The sequence below is a fragment of the Cuculus canorus genome, chromosome 5 (assembly GCF_017976375.1).
Source record: "Cuculus canorus isolate bCucCan1 chromosome 5, bCucCan1.pri, whole genome shotgun sequence".
NCBI lineage: Eukaryota > Metazoa > Chordata > Aves > Cuculiformes > Cuculidae > Cuculus > Cuculus canorus.
The window spans coordinates 55,257,773-55,279,980 of NC_071405.1; the positions used below are offsets into that span (position 1 = coordinate 55,257,773).

At 37.3% G+C, this 22,208-nt stretch overlaps 1 protein-coding gene across 8 annotated transcripts in view; it reads right to left on the minus strand.

Annotated features, from left to right (window-relative positions):
* Window positions 1-22,208, minus strand: part of SIPA1L1 (signal induced proliferation associated 1 like 1) — a 214,772-nt gene that overhangs the window by 15,056 nt on the left and 177,508 nt on the right. For 7 of the 8 annotated variants that reach the window (XM_054067203.1, XM_054067207.1, XM_054067206.1 and 4 more), the window contains 4 exons: window positions 15,885-16,034; window positions 10,883-11,007; window positions 8,113-8,231; window positions 5,230-5,669 (listed from right to left, as the gene is read on the minus strand). In XM_054067203.1, coding sequence (XP_053923178.1) covers window positions 5,230-5,669; window positions 8,113-8,231; window positions 10,883-11,007; window positions 15,885-16,034 — 834 coding nt within the window. The remainder of the gene's footprint in view (window positions 1-5,229; window positions 5,670-8,112; window positions 8,232-10,882; window positions 11,008-15,884; window positions 16,035-22,208) is intronic. The other variant, XM_054067208.1, reaches the window with a different exon arrangement.

The following is a 22,208-nucleotide window of genomic DNA, read 5'->3' on the forward strand; positions in this document are numbered from 1 at the left end:
AATATCAGGAGCACTGAGGCTTAAGACAATATTTACTATAACAATCTTAAAAGATACAGCATTTCTAAGTAGAACCATAGGAAAATTTTGCGTACAGCCTTAGTACCGAAATAGCATTATATATGTGGAGACCAGTGTTCTATCAGCTCTCTACACGACTTAGCCACATCATCTTCCCTGTATCTAACACTGCAAGGAAGGAATTTGAAACAGATGGTCCCATGGTAAAGAACAGTTTCTGTCTGAGAATAAAAATTAGCTGGAAGACTGAATAAGTCAGTGAATAATCTTTTTCCTTCTTCACTTAACAGAAAATTCACCACTTTTTTTTGTATCCTGATAAAACATTGCATTTTCATATTTCTCTCTCTTATCGAAAAAAGAAAAGAGTTTAAGGTTAAATTTATGTTGCCACCTGGCAAAATAACCTCACCTACATTTAGACTTATGGAATTTAGTTATTTATGTCGCTTGTCTGGCTCCTGCTGTAGACAATGGAGAAATATCCGTAGGAGGCGATCCTCCTCATATTAAATCAGGTGTCTCAAATACACAGGGAGAATTAATGCTTTGGAGTTTCTCCTCTCTCTCTCTTTCTCTCTCTCTCTCCCTCTCTCTCTCTCCACTGACAACAGATGGAGTCTGAAAAATCACCTTCAACTATATCTCAATTTCACATGGCTCAAGTTAAGCACCGTAAAGTCCCAGTGGTTAAGTGTTGTGGATTTAATGAGGAGGCTGAGCGGACTGCAGCCTTCCCACCTCAAGCAGCACCAGCTGCCACAGCCCACGCTTCCATCTAACGTACACGGGCACGGCTGTGAAGTCCCTCACATCAGAGGCAAGATGCCCCTCTCCAAATGTATGCAAATCAAATGACAGTAATACAGATTTTGTATTATAGATTTTTTTTTTTTTACAATTTTTTTTTTAAGCGTTATTTTATTTTTTCTTCCCTCCACCTGTACATTTCCCAGGCCCACACAAAAGATGGCAGACTGGGAAAACACAGGAAGATTTTTCCCGTCTATCAAAGCCCACCTATGTGGCACTGCACATTACAATCTTTGTGTTTTTAACAGATACAAGTAAAAATCATTTATAGCAAGAATGCAGAGAAAAATAACAGCTAAGGGGAGAGGCAGTAAAATTCTCTTCATCCTCCCTTCTCTCCTTTTTCAATACTGAAAGAAAACTCCTACACATGCTGAGCAAACCAGCCCACCTGTGAGACATCATCACTGCAAAATTAAACCACCAAGATGGGGGGAAGATGCACATCTTTTCTTTATTGTTACTCCCTACTAAATACACACAAGAAATGGAGAAGTCTTTTGCTTTCACGTTAGGAAAAGATCTAATCACATTTCAGAATTCTTCAATCCATCAAGTAGTTCTCAAGGCAAGTACTAGCTGGGAGAAAACATTTCTTGATAAAAACCAGTAACAACTCCTAAATACGCTGGTAGAGTTGATCTTTAATATTACTAGGCAACGAGGGAAAAAAAAAATGTGTTCAGTGTGCTGTACGTAAGATTTATATATAAAAAAGCATCTGTATAATATAATATAGCTGTAATATTTCATTATATATCTTATTGTATATACACATTGTGTATTTTGAGTAATATTACATAAATACTTATTATGTTTCATGGAATAGATTCCAAAAGCAGCCTGGCAAATAAGCAAGAAAATTAGCATACAGCTTTAAATACTCTTTTGTCTGAAATGTATTGCATATTTTGAGCTGTGGTTTTACAATATAGTATTTTGGGAGGATATTCTGGTTTAGGAACTATGCACAAAACTGTGGATATGACTGAAGCTTTTCACCCTACAAGTAAACACAGGCAGATCAAAAGGACGCTGACAGTTACACAGACACTTGTTAACTCAGAGCATATTTGGAGAGCAAAAAGTTTTGGATAAACTCTTAAAAAGAACTACATTGGAGCTAGAGCACTATGGTAGTGATGGGAAGTATTCGACACCAAGAGGCAAACAGAGGATTCCTCATGCTGCAACATGACAGCTGGACCAGCCTGATTGTATCTGGAAGAAATTCAGTCCTCATTCTTAGGACATATAGTCACTGTTGGTTCCCCACCTCCCACCTCAATTATTGAGATAGCAAGGATTAAGTTAAGGAAAACCTCAAGTACTACAAGAATTGCAAATGTCCTATTCATAAAGGTATTCTACAACCATTAAATAATATTTTAAGTATCTAAAAATTATTAGAAGTAATGAAAAAAGATACTTGACTAGAAATAGCCATAATTTTTCTATTAGTTTTGGTAAGAGGACTATAAGAAACTGTATCGTTCAGGTGCAAATAAAGTTTGATTTTATTTTTTTCCCAAGGAATTCACGCCATCAGCACATATGGCTTCATTTAATGATATTCAGATATAATGATTCTGTATAATTACTGGCCTACATAATGCAGTTCTCCTGGGATGCTATGAGAAATCTGCACAATCATCAGGAAGGACTCTGGGAGCGGGGGTGGAAAAGACAAATAAAACTCAGCCAGAAGCTCTGCTGTAAATGTTAATCACTATAATTTACATTTTGCCACCACTTCTCAGGTACAAGTTCTTTTATGCACCATCAAATGATCTGAACACTAATTATTGCTCCTGTCTTCTACAGACACAAACACTCTAATTTGTGATTATTTTCTTTTCTTTTGTCACTGAGTTCTTTTTAGGGCCGAATTCCTTTTCTTCTTGCTCAGAAACCTGACTCTGAAAATGTTACAGACGTTCTCTCATCCACAGGCAAAAGGTAAAAGTAAGAAGCAAGAAAGGGTAACAATTTAGAAACTGACAGAAACACAGCAATTAAGCTCTTCCTTTCTCATTAAAAGCAGCCTGTTCAGAGTTATCCTTTAGTCTCCTCTCCATCTCCTTGAAGCAAGCAGCTGTGGTTACATTTTGGAAGTGCCAATTTAACAAGCCTTTTCCTCCACAGAAAGAGCTATGGGAGAGCTGGGAGCAAATAGCTGGACCTGGGGCTTCCTCAGGTCAGGACTGCTGTTCAGTGTGCAACCACCAGCTGAGGATGCAATGAGAAACCAAATGAAAGCTTTTTAGCCCTCACCACGCCTTTGCGTTATTGTGAAGCATCAAACACAAGTTAGTCTGTTTTTTCTCCACCAAAATAAACAAAGTGGGTGCAAGATTGCAGTATTTCTCAAGTATCATGCCCCATGAGTTCTACAAAATGCTACTACTCCTATTGGCAAAAAGCTGCATTTTTACCATCCAATTATTAAGTGAAACTGGAAAAAAGGCCACCCAACTGTTTTCTTTAGCATAAAGCCCAGGGAACCTTGATCTGGAAATTCCAGTAACAGCCCCAAATAAACATGTAGAAAATAATTTCAGTATCATCAGAGAAACTTCATGTAAATTAATCTAAATCAACCAGAGAAAATACCATGTTAGGAGGCAGAATGCTATCATATAATAAATAATGAGACAGCATTGGAGATTGAAGTTTGCCATTAAGTTGCACAGTATATCCATGGAAGACAAAGAGGAGAGCTCGTCAGGGTATCCTTGCCCTGCAAAGATGTATTTCTTTCTATTAAATTTTCTCAGCTTTTCTACTGAATTAGCTCTATTTGGTGCTCAGAGAAGAGAAATCAGAACCTCAGCTGTAAAAAGATGTCATTCCAATTAGGAATAAATTTACAGTAAAGCTTCCAAGAGTTACATATAAGCTTTGCAGGCTTCTTTCAGTTGCTTCTGAAAAAAATCCTTCCAAATGGAAATGCTACTGACAACTGTATCACAATTAACACTTTCTATAAGAATCTCACACTGAATGTTACTGCTAGTTAAACTTAGACAAGTACCGCAGGGCGCACAGTAATTTCAATGAACGTTTAAAAAATGCATATAAACATTCCTGTCTTAACATAAAAGGTATAAAACTGTAGATAATCATGATATAGATTTTCACCTTCAAGAAAGTGGCACATGCTAATGTTGCCCAAAATTTAAGTAAACCCCTCTGCACAGTGTTTTCTACAGACTTGCTCAAGTCCTTCATGCGTGCATAGCTACTGGAAACACCAGTCTTAAAGACCTGGGTGGGACTGCTACCAACTGAATATGAGCTTCAATGCCAAAAATGGCCAATCAAGACAGGCAAAAAAAACCCAGAGCGGAACCACTATTAATAGATTACATAGTTAAAATTACCATGACAAAGTACACTGAGACTATTCACTACATTATAGACTTTATGACAACCCTCTATTTGCAGCTACTGTATGAGGAGTTGTTAAACTGTCTGATAAACATCTAGTCTTGTATAAACGGAGCTTTGCTCAAAACGATTAGCAAAAATTGCTTCAGAGTTCCAGCCTGTAGGTATTTTAGCTGCACAATCAAAACAGAGGTACCTCAAAAAAAAAATGCAACAGAACAGAACACATCTTCCTTGAAGGAACTGTGGGGTTTTTCTTGTTTCTAGTATGACATGGTATGAATATTTTTCAACAAGCACACTGAATACTTCCTGGGAAATGAGTTAGCAAAATGTTCTAAAATATCTTCTGTCTCTAGCAGCTCTGATTATCTTGTGGGTATCTTTCACGTGAGGTGTTCAAGCACGTTACACATGCACTTGATACTGCCAGTTTTACAAGCTGCAAAACTGAGGGAGAGAGGGAAGGGGACTGTAGTGTGTCATAACCACAAGATTGCAGCAGAATGAGATTAAAACCTACACGTTAGCATTCCCAAGCAATTTTGTCTCAGTGTTGATCATACTGACTGGAATCAGATTTCTAATAAAAACAATGGGGAAAAAAATGCAAAACATCTGAAATGTATACTTGCAAGACTAAGAACCCCATATTAAACTGTTCATTAATAAAATGGACTGATCTCCTTTCTGATCCACATATGAACTGCAGTTGTTTCAAGATATTCCTTATGAACATGAGACACGTCTGTCTTACATTAGTTTAGCAGCAGCAGTATGGAATATGCTCTTAAAGACATTCTTCAGCATTACTAGCATAGCAGGTATGAAGACCAAAGGTGGTCTTAATTTTCAAGCATTCTGCAGAGTGAGATCTTTCTAAACACTGGTTAACGTAAGTAGAAAAATCTCTCTTCAACAATCACTTCTTGCTTTTGATACGTCAGGGAGTGAGAATGAGAAAATCAGTGTGGAGGGGCCAATCTCATAAAAGGTGAAAATTACCTTGTATGTGAGACAGCATCACTAAGACTATAAGCGCTGTTCTCCCTCGTTAGAGGATTGGAGGCTGGTTGACTCTTGCTGTGAATATCCAGACTCAGAGAAGACTCAGTCTTTCGGTCCATGTGGCTTTCTTTTTCTAATGTCCTGTCTGCAATGGAGACCACTTCACTGGAGGAATGCCACAGCGGTGCCACTTTCTCCTTTGTTAGCCCTGTACGGGGAGATGTCGCTGCTCCTAGGGAGGCAGTGCTGCCATGGCTAGGTCCATAGGAAGTGGTATCTATGCCACTATCAGCTGAAGTCCCTTGAAGGTAGTTGTAGCTGTTCATCTCTGATTCGGTGCGTTCTCCACTGTCATACCACTTCTCATCACTGTGAGCACTGGAGGCATTGCTGGAGAGAGTATTGCTGCTGGAATGGCTGGAGTAGTGGCTGTCAGACTACAGAAGAAAAAAATCCAAAAAAAATCCACACTTGTAGGTTTATTTCAGAATTACAGCAACAAAGAGGAAGAGGAAATAAACAGCTGCAAAAGTCACCACTGAACAATAGCAGCTCTTCTACCTTGAGTTATTCCATAGATACCTCGAGAAGACCAAAAGTTTCATTCCAACACAATGCATGTGCTGTGTTCTGAGTGCATATAAAAATCTTGAATATGGACTGAGAAGCCATGTCTCGCCTATCTCGGGAAAGACAAAGTTTTTTGTATTCTGTCCCAAAATACTTTACACCGTTTCCTTTCAAGCACCGTCCTGTTCTGCCCAGCCCAATGAAACTGGGTGAGCCGCGTTCTTTGACCTGGTTTATAACTACTATAATTAAAATACTCTGATTTTAAGCCTTCAGTGTTTTAGAACATTAAACATAACTAATCCACAGAAAGTACACATTATTTTAATAATCCAATTCCCTTTCAAAAGGTTAAAAGTAGGGCAAAATAGCCACCGCTCTTCCTACACCTTTATGGTAGGGTACGTTTCCTCCTCAGAAGGAATGTCCTTTGCAAATGACCACTGAAATGGCATTTAACTAATCTGATTTTTTTTTTTTTTTTCCAAATGGCAAAGTTGGAAGAAAGGAAGCTTTAATGCAGTGCTTTCAAATTGTCCCATCAGGACATGCCAGTAGTCTGGCAGTGTGTTCTGTCCTTGGTTACAGTCAGCTGTTACAAAGAAACCAAATGCATTCAATTCCATAGTGGGCATTGGTGGAATATCCCCTTACAGGAAGAATCTCCTGCCATACTCATCATTGCTTGGTAGCTCACCTCCCTTTGGGGTATTTATATCCATCTGAACTCTTTAATTTTAGTTCCCATCTGTAGAATTTATCTACATTCTGATCATCTATATAATCAGAACTGAAGCAGTGTTTCAGTAGGCAACAGACTTGTTTGGTGACCAGATGGTCCGGCAATAAGGGAAAGGGTGGAAAGGGACTTGGAACCACCTGTCCTATTTGTCTCCTCTCTGGAGTTTTACCAAATAGGTATGGGCAGAGATCTTAGCCAAATATGAAAGATTATACACTCTTTCTGTTTTCACTGGGAAAGAGGGAAATTCAGAATGGATGAGCAAGAAATTTCAGTATCCCCATATCTTACTATACTAAAGCAAGACCGGATAGAAAAACAGGAGGAATATTAAGTTGATCTAAACTCCTAGTTGTCTCCAATTAAAGTCACTGTTCTTCATTAGGAACCGCTTTCATTCCCCTCCATTCGTCTACATAATAAAGATTTAATAATGACTAAACGAGAACATTAGTAATTCCAGCACTATATTTCACATGCAAGCTAACGAGTTATGTATTAGATCATTATAAGGTCAAATACATCTTATGGAAAATATGTCAATCTAAATATGAAAAACATTTCGTGTTCCTAAGAATATGAAGACAGGTGTGATGCTACTGTTCCATTTTTCCTTTTTTTTTTTTTTTTTAAATAATAAAGGTGCATTGTTATGAATTAATGACCTAAAAGCAACACTGCCAATTTTAGTGAAAGAAGACTGCTAAGCAGGAGCAAATAATAGGAACCAATTAATGACTCTCTCACACCTAAACAAATGCAAATAATACTTTCAGTATAATTGCACAACACCAAGCGGCATTTTAGCTGAATGTACAAATAAATAAAAACTCCAAGTGATTCAGTTTATTGGGTCATTTGAAGTTTAAAGGGTGTGGTTTTTTGAGTCTAGTGACTTCAATAATTTTCATGACATTTTAAATTCATGGACAACACTGCATTTATCTCTCTGTATGTAAATCAGGAAGTGAGTCTCCAAAAAGGTGCAACTAAGTCTGTAGAGACAGAAAGGTGGAATTTACGATTTAGATACTAAACGCAAAACAAGAAAGATTTTTTTCAGCAGGATTCCAACAGAACCTTCAGATGACGTCTTCCAACAGTGTGCAAGGAAAGACAGTAATAGTTACACTAGATGAGCAAAGTGGAGAAAAAATAAAACCAAAAGCAAGATCACTATTATGCTTCAAAGAAGCAGCTTTGAGTATTGCATTATAAAATATATTAGTAAACTTTTAAGTCTCACATGTGAGGCCTAGGAATATCTTTGCAAGCTCTGAACAAAGTCCTCGACTATCACAAGAACACAGACAGTTGCTGTTTAACTGGCACCAAAACTTTATTAACTAATAAATATTTCAGTGCTTAGCTTCTTTAGGGTTCAGGAAACAACAGGTCTGCTCTACTGCTCCCTCCACATTCCAGTAGGGAACAGGATTTGAGAATTTTTTTTTTTCCTTTCTTTTTTTAACTGACACTCTAAACATAACTTTGAATAACAGTTCTGGTATCAAGAGCTTGAGGAGCAAGAGCAAAACATTAAATAATTCCTTTTTAGGATAACTTACATGACCCTGTTTATTTGGAGACAAGTGAACCACGGGATCCTGTCTCATCAGTCTTCCACTGGGGCTTTCTCTGAAGGTTGGCAGTACTTTTGATACTGCTGGGAGATGGCACGTTGGTTCTGCAATACAGCACACAAAGATGTACTGAAGAGAATAAACAGGGCAACAAACTAAAAAGATGTGTAATCTGATTTTACACTGTGATTTTGCCAATGTCATCCATTAGCCAAAAAAAACTTCAGATATCAAATACAAAATTAATTCCAAATAAAAAATACACACTGTGACAAAACACAGGTAAGTGAGTACCCATTACAGCCTAGCGTAAATCAGTAAGAACTCACAAAACCCAGCAGCCAATATCCTGGCTTTTGTTAGAACAGCATGAATGCTATTATGTCCCCAATGTCCAATAGCACCATATCAGAGCTTAAAACACTGGAATATTGACATTGTGTCTCTATATGCACATTGCCTGTGGACAAGAGAGTAAAAAAAACTGAAGAATTTTCTTAAATTTTATTCTATGCAAAGCACGGCAAGAGCAAAAGGCTACATCGATCACTTAAATGAACACATTTTCTCCAGTACAACTAATACATATATTTCTCATCAAAGTTAAGACCAGTTTAACAAATGATCTCTAATTGAAGAGATAGCAAAAATCTGTTGAATTCACAAAATTCCCTTAAAAACTGATGGCTGAGAATGTGCAAACTGCACAGATGTACAAAAGGAAAACAAACTAAATCAGACAAAAGTGAACATAATTAAAATCTTCCTTCTTATGTGGACATTTGTAGAAGCACCTTTTGCCAATTAAGCTTATTTTTTCCAAGGAGATAATTATGGAGGTTCTAGAGGGTGTTCAGGTAGGTACATAACTGCCTTCTCAGAGCACAAGGTCAGTATTTTAAAAGAATCTTTCTAAGCTGTAACTTTATATCTTCTCAAAGTGCAATATTCTGCCCTTCTAAAAATGCCGCGTTAAAGGTGAATATGTGTTTATGAATACCAGGTACTTATAACAATACCCACAGTAACTAACAGTGCTCTCCCCACAGATATAGTATGTTCATCCTGATCTGCATTTTTTCCAGAAAATATTAAAAAAAATTAAAAAGCCAAGCTTGATTCACCATGGCAAGTGGTAGCAAGTAATGCTGACACACAAAGAACAATGGTCTTCTGGGCCAATGAAGGAGTAAGGGTGTGGATTCACTGCACCTAATGCTTTACCTCCCTTAAGACTGATTATCCCAACTGGTATTGTGCTTATTTTTCATAAACTAAACTTTCACTCTAGATTCAGACTAGCAATAAAGTCTCCAGTCAGAGATGCAGCCTCCAACTGTGAATCTATGAATGTAGGATGGTGCACAAGGAATGAAATACAAGGATTAGATGTAAGGATGCATTTCTCAGCCTTTGCCAAATTCTGGAGCCATCTCTTTTACCGCACAAATTTTCCTGTTCTTTTCGGCCTTATTTATTTATTTTGCTAATATCGTGACACCTGACATTGTAGAAAAGAATTTGCTGGTAACTCCACAGAGTACCAACACCCAACTGTTGGTCTGCAACAGGAATGCTAAGCAAAAGATCAGTTTTACATGTGTCGTTACCACCACACAGTATTAAAACATATGCAATTAAAAATTGTTCTGTCAAAATAAGAACTGCAGATCAGTATAATCACAGCTTCTGAGTGAGAAGTATGGGGGGGAGTTGTGAGGGAGGGAGTGACAGATGGCTTCAAATACAAGGCACAGCTCAGTGAGGTTGTGAAGGTATGTGAACAAAGTACATCTCCAGAATTTGAGGCTGGCATTTGCCTTAAACTCCTGCTGATTTCATCAAACCTTATTCTATGTTCAAAACTAGACCATTTATATAGAAAAAAACCCCATGATGCAGGAAAATGACTATCTACGTACGACACAGAATGTATGGAACTGTTTAATCTATGGTAGTAAAGAGAGAAAAAACAATCTAGCAATCTTGACCATGGCCATTATGTTGGATCAATGCTGTTTTTAAGCAGGACATTCCCATTGGTACCAATCTCATTGGTATCCACTCAAGTCAACCCATAGCTGTAGCAAAAGGACTATGTGCAGAAATTTCAAATGCAAACTTAACAATGCAAATTCTCAGTACCCAGCTATTTCATGTAGTTAGTATGTTCCCTCTGCTGACAGCTTAATTGCAAAGTGCAATGAAAACGTGCACGCTGGTGCAAGGTAATTAGCAAGCTATAGATTTAAAATTTAATTGCATTTTTTCCATTTTGCACACGGTATTTTTATAATGTCAATGATCAAACAATCAATTTGCATTTATATAGCACCATTTCAGAAGGAGTATTACAACCACTTTAGACAAACTAAGCAAAAATTAAACTAAGCCAAGCCACTCAGGAGAGCAGGTGAGGTCAAACAAGTCTTCAACAATAAGACAAATTAATAAGTTGGTCTACCCAACTGCTTCTAAAACAACAGTGTTACAGAGTAAGAGCATTAAGGCAGATTTAGTCCCACAATCGAAGAACTGAAATCGGTTCTTCCTCAGGTGATACTCACAGGTCTCAAGGAAACAGACTGCAAGAACCAGTATATGCTCCAGACCTAATTATTCACCCTGATGAACAAGGTTAACTTTCAAGGACATGGAAAACATAGCACTTAAGAGGGTACTGTCTCCACATGGTATAATCAAAGTCATCTTGTGGTTAGCACCACTTGCTCACTGTAAAGAATTAATTACCTACCCATCTGGTCAGCAATACTGTCCTCACTTCTTTGCCAGCTGGGTGTGGATTTCCCGCTACCACCCGTATCTGATTGCGTGTTCTGCCTGTCAATAGAAGCGGGGGATCTACGGCTAATTCCAAACCTGTTGTAAAAGCCCAGAAAACAAAGCAGATAACGATGTTAAATATGCATAAATCTCACTTAAGGGGAAAAAGAGTACTTTAAAGAAGTTACTGTAAAAATAACAGAGCAGAGCAACCCATAGCACAACTGCTTGAGGGATTTATGTTTTTTGTTTAATTTTTGTGGCAGCTTTCACGACCCATTTAGGACATTTAAAGAACAAAATTACAGTACACACTAATTTATTGAGCATCTTTGATCGAGAATATCTGGTTACAGTGAATACAATTAAAAAACCAAAACCAAACAAAACGAAAACAGACCAAAACATCCAGAAATAAAATTATTAGTTTTCATTTACATAGATGTTTACACGGAAAGATGACTGGAACTTTACATGGTTTCAGAAAATTGACCACAATGAGTAAAATTTAGAAGTCTGGATAAAAGCCATACAGGGAAATGAAGTGTGTTTATCAGGAAAAGGTATCAAGGATGGATACTTTTAAGTGGGAAAGTACTACCTCAACCTAGCCAAAATGAATATCAGTAAGTTTGGTGAGACAATCCCACAGATCTGAGCAACCTTCCAAGGTTCTAAGCAAAAGACAAGCAAGGTCATTCCAAGGTGATGGAGATAACAGATGCATTTGGGACAATATTACGCTGCCAAATATTTGAATTAACATTTATAAAGTTGACTGTATTGGTTATTGATTCCCTAAACCTGGGGATTATAAATTCTGTAAATTATTAAGTTACTTGATCATTAAATAATTGAGTGGACGAGAGTAGACTAAACAGGGCTGCAGGAAAGCAGTGAGACATGTATACCTATTGCTGCAGAACAAAAAGGAAACTGTTCAATGGACTTTAAAAGTCAGATGGATTTTATAAAGCTCAAGAAAGATAGTAAACTCAAGGAGAGCAATCTAATGACAAAGGAAACACACAGGGCCTCTGTGCCAGACCAAAATCTATGTGCCTTTTATGCTGAAAAGCCTGTAAGAATTAAACCTATAATTCTGCGTTATGTATAAGTTACTTGTAGGTCCGCAAGAATTATAGTTGGGTTCAGAATTAGCGGATCAATCATTAAGAACTCATCAAGAATAATGCATTTCTGAGGTGGGGAGAGTTGTATGTTTGCCAATATATTCTCTATATAACAGGGAGTTTCCCTAGCTTAGTGTTTAACAGAATAACAGAAAATAAACCCCCCCAAACCAGGCTTTCTACTCACTCTACTAGCTACAGACTGTCCCACACAACCCCCACTGTAAAACAGACATCTGCCCAACAGTCAAAAGCTCAATATGGCTACTCCATTTAAAAATTCATGTACTTCTTCATTCTAATGAACCCACCCAAAACAAAATCCCGCTCCCGTCCTTACAGACAAGCAGCTGGAACATGCCAGCACACGCAGGACAGTTCTAAAATGTCACACTTCGAAATTTAGGCCTTCTATGTCTTACCCAAACATGACCCTACTTCCCTTTTATTCACTGCTCCTTGGTATAGCCAACATACGGTTTGGTGAATAAAAAGAGAAAAAAACCCGTAGAAACCTGGATAAACCTGCCTTCTAAATACAAATGATTTAAACTTACATTTCATTGAGTAATGTTTTTTCTTTCTATCCACACAGACTAGCTAGGATTTCACTAAATCAAATACCTACATTAAACATGATGAATTCAGTAACAAGTCAAACGACACATCCAAAGTCTAAACACAACATTTCAAAAGCTGATTAATTCTTTAAAGGCTGATCTCGGGTAATTTTCATACTTTTAAAGATCTGCAAGGTATTTGTGGAAGAGTATCTTCTCATGACAAAATAATTAGAAGTTGTTACCTAAAAGAAAAAGCCCAAACCCCAAGAAACCTTGGTGTGATGAAGTTCCACTGCATTTTAATTTCTATGCATTGTCTTTTTATCCAAGCTTCATAATGTTCGTATGTACAAAAGCAGTCAATTTTTAATCTGGCATATTTTATATGTGGGATCTTTTTATCAAGATTAGAGCTGTACAAACCTGCCAAGTTTCTAAATGTACTTCATTAAAATCATTGCATTACTAACTAAGGAGAAAGAAATGTCTTGACATTTTATTTAATTTTATTTTTACTTTTTTACATTAAATGGGCTATTTAAAAGCAGGAATAATAAATACAGGTTGTACAATATTCTATGCTGCCTTAAGTACATAGCCCGTTAGGGCATGAAGGAACAAATCCCAAAAACTCAAAGCAGAAATCAATCTGGATTAAAAGAACAGTGAAATTCTTTAAATCTACATTTTATACATATTCCATAACAAAAAACTCATTTTGGTAATTCTGAATTTCATTTTTACATTCTACAAACATTTATTACATATATGTAGCTTTAGGTAAACACAGGATAAGTATGCAAAATGTATGTATATACATCAAGACCAACTGGGATATTCTTGAAGACTGTGAAATTTTTGCCTATATCTAGCTCAGGATATGAACCAATAATCTAGAAGAGGCAGCAGTTACTGCTCCTACCAATGTCTGACAGAGGCTGGGCTCACACTTCCAATCATTTAAATTTCAGAAACTCTCCTAACTTGTCATACCATGCAACAAGAAAGAAATGTATACACAAATATGCAGTTGAGATTTCTTGAACTCTGAAATCTCAGGGACCGGCATACCTAGAACACTGGAGTCAGAAGTTTACTCGGGAAGATTACCTTCAGGACACGGCCCCCCCTCAGCTAGGTAACTACTCCAGCCCCACCTCTCTCCAACACCTCAGCAATCAAATGCTACAATCTCTCTCCCCTATTTTAACAACATATAATGGTTAATCACTGACCAGCTCTACCTGGTACATCGAACACCACTACAAAGCTGCTCTCAATCTAGTCTCTTGGAGCAATCTCTACAGAAGATACACATGGATCTGCAATGATGTTTAGTAATGTCACAGACATTACTTTGCTTATTGAGGCAAGGGGAAATTTCCTTCATAATTGCATTCTTCATGCTTTCCACTTAGCCCAGAAGACAATGTTCAGCAAGTCCTAGGTGTAAATATGATTCATATGTACAAGGACAGTATGGGAGGCAAAGTGCTTTTCTATAAGAATAGAACACAATAGTCAAATAATTGGAGATTAATAAATAATTCGTCTCTATTGAAAAAAGTATCCTATAAAGAACATGCAAAGTTCATGTATCAATTACTTCTTTCATCATTTAATTTAAACAGTGTTTCCTTGCACTGAATTAAAACTTCAAACCCCAAAAGACCATAAATGCAAGCTTTCTAGGACACATCTCTGCTGAACTTGCAAAATGCTCAAAGAACGCTGTAGTGAACATATGTGTATAATTAACTTCAAAGATGGAAAAGGGTTGGAATGGGTGCTGGTGTGCTCTGAGGTCAATTCAAAACAAAACAAAAACCCTAGCGTGTCTGAAAATCCCTTCCTACTCAAGCAGTTATGGTTGTGTTTGTCTGAGGACATATGGCAGCAATACCTTTTTTTGTAGGGCAAACAACATAGCTGGAAAAGAGCAGACAAGCTATTGGGAGCACAAGCTGCTGTTCAGAATTCAAGACAACACAAGTGCTGCTGGCATGAATGAGCCAGGAAGTATGCAGTATAAAAAAAAGGGTAAGTGCTTTTTCCAGCTGCACAGCTCTGGACACACTCCTGTTTAGCTTTCTCATAGTAGAGTTTAATGGGTTTAGAGCAAATCTCCTAATGTCAGCAGGACTTAAACACGAACTTAAATAATGATCTCAATAGGCTTGACAGTCTCATGAATCAAAGCCTTCAAGAAGGTGTGCAGCAGAGAAGAGATGGTCTCTGCAGAAAATCTCAAACTGAGCTGGCAAGAAGGACAGAGAGAACAAGCAGCAGCACTTGTCCAAACACATGCTCAGAACAGCATTCTCTGGACTGACACAACACAGCGTTCCCTTACAAGCACCCAAACACGCAAAAGACAGTGCCTTGTGCTAAACAGTTCCTCATAATGCTATTTAACCTTTAAAAAAATCATATATTTTAAAAGATATTTCTACTTTATAAAAGACCCAAACCAGAATTAATAGCACACAATGACCTCAAACATACTAAAGACTACTTCAGAAGGAAGCTTTGCAATGTGAATATCAGCCGTTTTGCCTCTTTTATCTTCTCTACAGGAACTAATTTGGAATGTGGTAGACAGTTCTCCTGCTGCCAATTATTTTTTTCCCTACTTGGAGAAGCTTGATTTATTGTTCCTTTCAGTGCTCTCTGAAATTGATACAGATTTAACTTCTTCCTCTGCAAGTTGTTCCTTACATTGACCATCAGGGCACCTCAGAAAGTTTGAAGATTTCTGCAAAGTTGGGAGAGAGCACCTTAAAACAGAATGAGTATGAACATGCGAAACACGTTAGCTGTGGATTACTCAGCACTTCTGTGCCTACACATCCAAAGTCTTAGTTGCACTCAACACTACCTTGCTTCAACTATTAGCATAGAGAGCAAAGTCCCAAACCTATTACTTATTTTATTTTAGAATCTAAACTTCTGAAATAAAGCAATTTGCAACATGAAACCAGTATCTTAAATGTAGATTTTTAAATTTACAAAGGTCTCTTTGTATAGTAAGCTGCAGTTGTAGACTAGGATCAGAGAGAGGTTAGGTCACCAAAGGAAAAGATGGAAGCAAGGGATCTTTAAAACTGACTTTTAAGAGGCACAATAGTGATATCTGACAATAAACATGTTTTAACGAGTGTAAACAACAGCTGACAGGAATACATAAACATTCCTTTAGTTCAATATACATTACAACAAATGGAACAGAGAACAAAGAAACTGCCTAAAAAGAGTATGAAAAAAGTTTGATGCCTACCCTTCTGGCATAGATTTCTGTCTGTATGTGCCCCCACCAGAACCAGTCTCACTTGAGGATGATAAGTTGCTTGGAGAATTACGGCACTGTTGCGACCGTGCTAAGGCAATGGATGAAACTGTGACATAGACATCAGAACCGGGAGACAACCTGTTCACAGCAAATAAACCAGTCAAATCAGCAATCCTGAACGGCGGGATCATAAGTGCACAGCATGGTGGACACCACCATGCAAACTGTCACATCGGCAAAGAGCATGGCGTCATGGACAAAATAGAATTAAGTTAGTTGAAGGATCAGAGATTTTCTCGTTGTCCATTAGAAACCACGGAAAATCATCTGTAAAAAGCTATATGCACGGGAGTAAAAGAGAGTAGTGAGGGAGGAAAATCCTGGCACACGCTGGGATAACGACCCAGATTCTGAAGTTCTGATTTGTTTTTACAGATTGCTTGTAAGGAATAATGAAGCATGACATTCTTCACCCAAATGCCAAAGAGAGCAAAATATTTCTAATTCTCAAAACAAAGTCTTGCCTGGAATTTAAACTAACTGTACTGAGCTGTCTATGCAAACTCTTCCAAGAGTATCAGGCTTATTTCTATGTAACCAAACATGTCCACATTAAACCACAAAGACTAAAAGATGTAATGTTATTTATAAATACTCTAACAGCCCCCCACCAAAAAAACCCCCTAACATTCTAATATAAACCTATCTCAACATATCACAGCTCTGTTTGAATATGCAGAACTGAGTCACAAGAAGCCTCTCTTGTCAGAATAATCATACAGCAATTATATGGGCTAGAATTGCAACACACACACCTGGGCAGAATAGTTGGAAGCAGCAGGCTTATACTGCTCAACTTGTATATCCTGTTCTGTAGCTGAAGGTTTGTTGTTGTTTTTTTTTTCTTTTTTTAATAATTTTCTGCTTTATGTATTGTTTCCCAAACCCCAACCAAATTCACTGCTGCTAGCTAGTCTTTTTTTTTTTCTTCAACTCAATGGTGACTGAAGCCATTACGAACTTTTGCAGTGATTTAAGTGAAGTTTGAATTACGCTGCCCAATCACATCAAAATCCTACTGTGAATGCAAAGCTTTACTCATTTTAACTAGGAAAAAAATCCTATAACTTACACTAGTTAAATAGCAATTTAACTTCTAACATTTAAAAAAATGCACATTAACTTCAGTATAACACACAGACTGAGTACACAACTTGCGTCTGAGGATTTACAAGATCTTAGCTTAGCCACTTAATCTGTATCTATAAAGGAGTGGCAGATTTTAATCAGCTCTCTCCACAATATTGTAAGAGCTTCTTAGTTCAAAAACTCTTCTGTCTGACTATACTGACCATACTGCTTATGTGTGTGCACATATAAGAAGAGAGAGTGTACGTATATACACCCTCCTCAAACATGCATTTGCAGAAAATCAGTAAACTAACAACATCTTAAGACATCAGGAGAAGTATGATGGGACCAAATGCCTTGATCATCTGAAATTTCATAGAGTGTATATGACTAATACTAAGCTCTTTTTCCTAGATAAGAAAAGAATAATACAACATCTGACCATCACAAGTACACACCAAATCCAGTAGTTCTTTTCCAGTCTACAGAACTGAATTTAACTTCTCACATTTATCAAGCAACAATTCTGAAATATTTGATCGCAAAGAACACAGTTCAAGAGCCAGAAACTTGGGCAGCTATGAGCCAAGCAGTTCATTTTCCCAGTGGCGCTCTTATAAGGAGAAAAAAACATAATTCCACCAACAAAAATATGTGCTCTCAGTAGTATTCACCCATCTATATACATTTAAATTCAGTTATGCTTGCAGAGCAATACACAGTATAAAAGTATGACCTTTCTTCCTCCGATACTAATTTAGAGTTTATGGCAAGGAAACCAATTACTTCTCAAATAACTTCTGTAAAATGATTTCCTGTTGGAAAATGCTTACATTTTCACTTCAGATTCAGCCATGCCTTTTTCTTTACTTCCTATGCCTACCAAAAAGTGACAGCACTGTTCAGAATGAACATCAAGATTCCAAAACTATGTCACGGAGTTATAACTCATTTACAGAAATGAAAGACCTCAAGGGCAAACAAAATTGTAATATAAATGTGGCCTGAAAAACAGCAGTGAAAAACTAGTGAGACAGGACATCCTGTTACTTAAAGCAGCAATACATTTTGTTGGTATAGTTCACAATAACATTAAAGCACTAGAAAAAGATACTAAATGAAACACAAACAAGACAAAAGAACTTCAGAGTAAACTAGTTCAAATTGACTTTCTGAGCTGCTTTAAAATCTACTGATGAAAGGCACTTCCCAAGACAAAAGGAGTACTGTGTTAGCACTGTGCCCCTATAGTTAAAATATTCTCTGCCTGTCTTTAATTTATAATAAAAACCAAACTAAAACAAGCTATTATCTATTTCAAAAGACAGTTTTAAGAAGAAATTCCAAAATAGTTAAGTGCATGAGTCCCATAATTGAATTTAAAAACAGGCCCAGTGTGTATTGCATTAAACAGACACAATTACACTGCAGCCAATTGAACTGGGATTATACCTTGCATGGTTTAGTCCTAAGAGATCCAGCTGATTCTGAAAGGACTGGTTGAGTCTTGCCAAGTACAGGAAGAAAACCATCTTTTGTGAAGGCAGTGAGTGGGATCGGCATACCTTTATTTGGTTTAGTATAACAACACAGACATTGAAAGCATCCATCTTGCTCTTAATGAACTAATTTCCATGTCATTACCAGTAATTTTCCATACGTTTTCAGCGTGCATAGGTATGTAATATACATATCATATGAAAAAAATCAGTCTAGCATGCTTTGTGCCTATGGTCTAAAGCAGTCTTTAGTTATATGATCATACACAAGGACCTCCTTCCTTAGGACCTCTGTCCCATGCAGGTTTTTGTGCTACAACTTCTGTAAGAGCTGCATAGCTCAGAAGTGAAGGTGGCACAGGCTGGCAGAAAAGAAAGGATGACCTTACAGTCAAGGCATTTCAGCGCTGACCTCACAAACTGAATTCTTATTTTGCACTTGCTGCAGCATTCCAATATGACCATCGGTATGTTTTTTAAAGAAGTTTTTTCTTTCGTCACTAGCTGCAAGTTTCTCAAAGCCTTATTTGATTCCAAGGCCAGATGTATCTGAGCTGAAAACTTACCAAAGCAGCCGAAGTCAACTGAAGCTGTAATTTGAATATATGAAGTATTAACAATGCTGGGCACGCTTCCAAACATAAGATGCTCAAAATAAGACACAGCAAATGATTAGAACATAATTTCTCTCTCTACCTTTGTTCTTAATCTGAAGAGGGCCAAAGACATCTCTTCTCACACAAGAGCTTTGAAAATTAAGTTTAATTAATACCTGTGAAGCATTCAAAAACTATAGTAATCGGCGCCACTGTAAAGCTTAGAGGGGAATTAATAATTGCATCTTTATAGCAGGATTTGAATACTGTCCAGTAAAAAAGGGCTGGAGTAATGAAGAGGAAAATAAAACATTAAATAGCACTTCTTTAATGAGCTGCATCCACTGTGTGAATGGAATGAGGCAGATGTCCTCTGTTAAAAGAAATTCTCGCAATTTAATCAAAGGAAGTATCAGAAAATACGGTTACACAAGAGGTCCCAATAAAATTGCACAGCAAATCTTAATTCTAGAATGCTTACTTCCCATGTGTTTGATTTTTGCCATCCTAATAATACTGCAAGATGTGATAGTTCTCTAAAAACACTGATTCAATACTCTCATTTTAAAAAGGAAAGCAAACCATTCAAAAAAAGGAAAAAAGGACACCGGTTTTGGGGAAGGGGATAGTGAATGAAACAGAAAAAATAATTATGCTGTCATACTGTACCTTGTCACATCACACTATGTACCTCCTCAAACATTTTCTCTGATTTGATCACTGCATTTCAGAAAACAATTACTGTAACATGTAAAGATAGAAAGACGGACACTGGGAGAGCCAGAGGTACAGAATGGCTTCCGTATGAAGAAACACTAAATAGGCTATATGGCTCCAGATTGTACAGAAATTTTATCGTATCTGCTTCAATTCATCCAAACAGGAATTATATTGGGCCAAGCAATCAAAATTATTATTCATTATTCCTCATGACAAAAGAACACGTAAATCTGTCTCTTTCTATCACGAGACCAATTAGCAGGCAGCTGGATGAACAAGTACCATCCACGGCTGTTAAACTGAGTGGTACAGGTGCATCTGGCTCCAGGCGACCTTAAACAGGATACAGCCAGGAGAATGCCAGACCTAATAAGGCGTCTTCCTTTATGCTTCTAAGCATCTCTTATGCTTTTCTCTGGCCCTTGCTGATGGCCACTGACAAACAAGGAAGACCAACTCTTGACATGACACAGCACAGCTCTTCTCAAGTGTTTTTAGAACACAACAGTTTGGCCACGTAGCCAAGCACACCAATGAATCTTTGATTTTCCACTGCTACATCCAGCTCTAGATCCTTGTGCCATACATAATATAAAATCTCCTGTTAGGACATGTTTTAATTAGAAGAATGTTTTGAAAACTTCAAAATAATAAATCCTCAAATGCTGTGAAGGCAGGCAGTGTGTGAGCTACAACGCTCACTTGACATGTGGCAAGATGAGCAAAGGCACCCGCTTGTTTATATTAGGAAAAAAGTCACTGATGCAAGCTAAGCAGCAGCAGATTAGGATTTTTATATAACATGGCAACAGTTTAAAATAGAATGTATATGCAGGAATTAACCTATAAACTACTACTGCCACAGCTACTGTCTCTGACTGTACACAGTCATTGTTCTAATTAGCATGAAGTTTTAGGGCAAGACTGTGCCCTAAAGTCCTCAGTAAGACTTGAAACCAGTCTTAATGAATATTGTTACAATCCTTCCTTATTTGGGAATTTTACAGCCAGTATTTAACTGCAGTCATGCTGTAATTTGGTTTTGCATTTGGTTTAAAATATTGACTGTACTCAGAAATTTTGTAGTTAAAGCACTGTTCCAATAGAGTACTGAATTGCACACCAAAGCGCACAAGTCCAGCATCGTGCTTTGCTCACTCGTTTTCACACTTTTGAAACATTTGTTGAATTGATTTTTTAGTTCAGACTGGTTCCAGTTCATTAGGTTATCCAGTTAATTAAGAAGATATTCTCATCTAACAGTATCTCATCTCTGTCCTTGCATATTTCTTATTTTCATAAAGTTTGGAAATGAAATCAACAAAAAACCCCCTGAAAACTGCGAGGAAAAGTATCAAGGTCTAGAATTACATCTCCTTCAATAACATAATATCTGGCATACTTCACATATATGTGGTTTATTGTTGTTAATGTATCACTCCAATATTTATTCCAGGTTATAAGCTATATAGTTTTCCCATGTGGACTAATTAATGTTGTGAAAGAAGCCATAACTTGGAATTTATTGCACTTATATTATTAGATTTTTTAGTGTTCACGTTGCAGTAACATTAGAAATTTATTTTAAGATTTATAAAGTTCTGGTTTATTTTCCCTGCCTACAAATATGTGCACCAATCGTGAATACACTCAAGGACTCGGGATACCATGAGGAACAGGGAGAAATTACGTATAAGCTTGGATATAAGTTGAATACATGACATGTAAGTTGGATTTATGAAGACAATCCAATAAAGGCCAATTTAAGTACTCTGCTGGTTAGGCACAGGACTGGAAATCTGTCTGACTTCTCAGAACCAGGGACTGCCAAGCAAGCTATTCTCACACCTACAACAGTAATCTCCATAGGGAGGCAAGATGTTTTTATGCATATGAAGTGCTGCTTTTATTTACTTTAAAAACAGTTAAATGCACTAAAGTGAAAATATCAACAGGGCAAAAATTAAACTTCTTTCACTCACTATGCCTATTTAGAGACTTCAGCTATATAAAGTGATCCTCAGTCAAATATCACTAGGAGGAAATTCAAAGAGTTACACTTGCACTCTTGTACACAGAGAGCAACTAGTTCTCAGAGAGAAACACTCGCCTGTTAAAGCTATTTTCTTTAAACTAAATCCCTCAAATCTTCAGGGTTTTTTTAATATTGTCATGGATTTGCTGCTGATATGCTACCATTAAAATGAGTCTCAAGTCATGTTTGATACGGCAAAGATATTATAATGCTGCTACTCCATTCTTTGGCATCCCAACCACTGGATCTACAGCTAACCTGAGTGACTGCTACCAGCACTAGTTTCAAAAATCATCTCAGATTGAGAGCTTGAAGACCACATGGATCAATT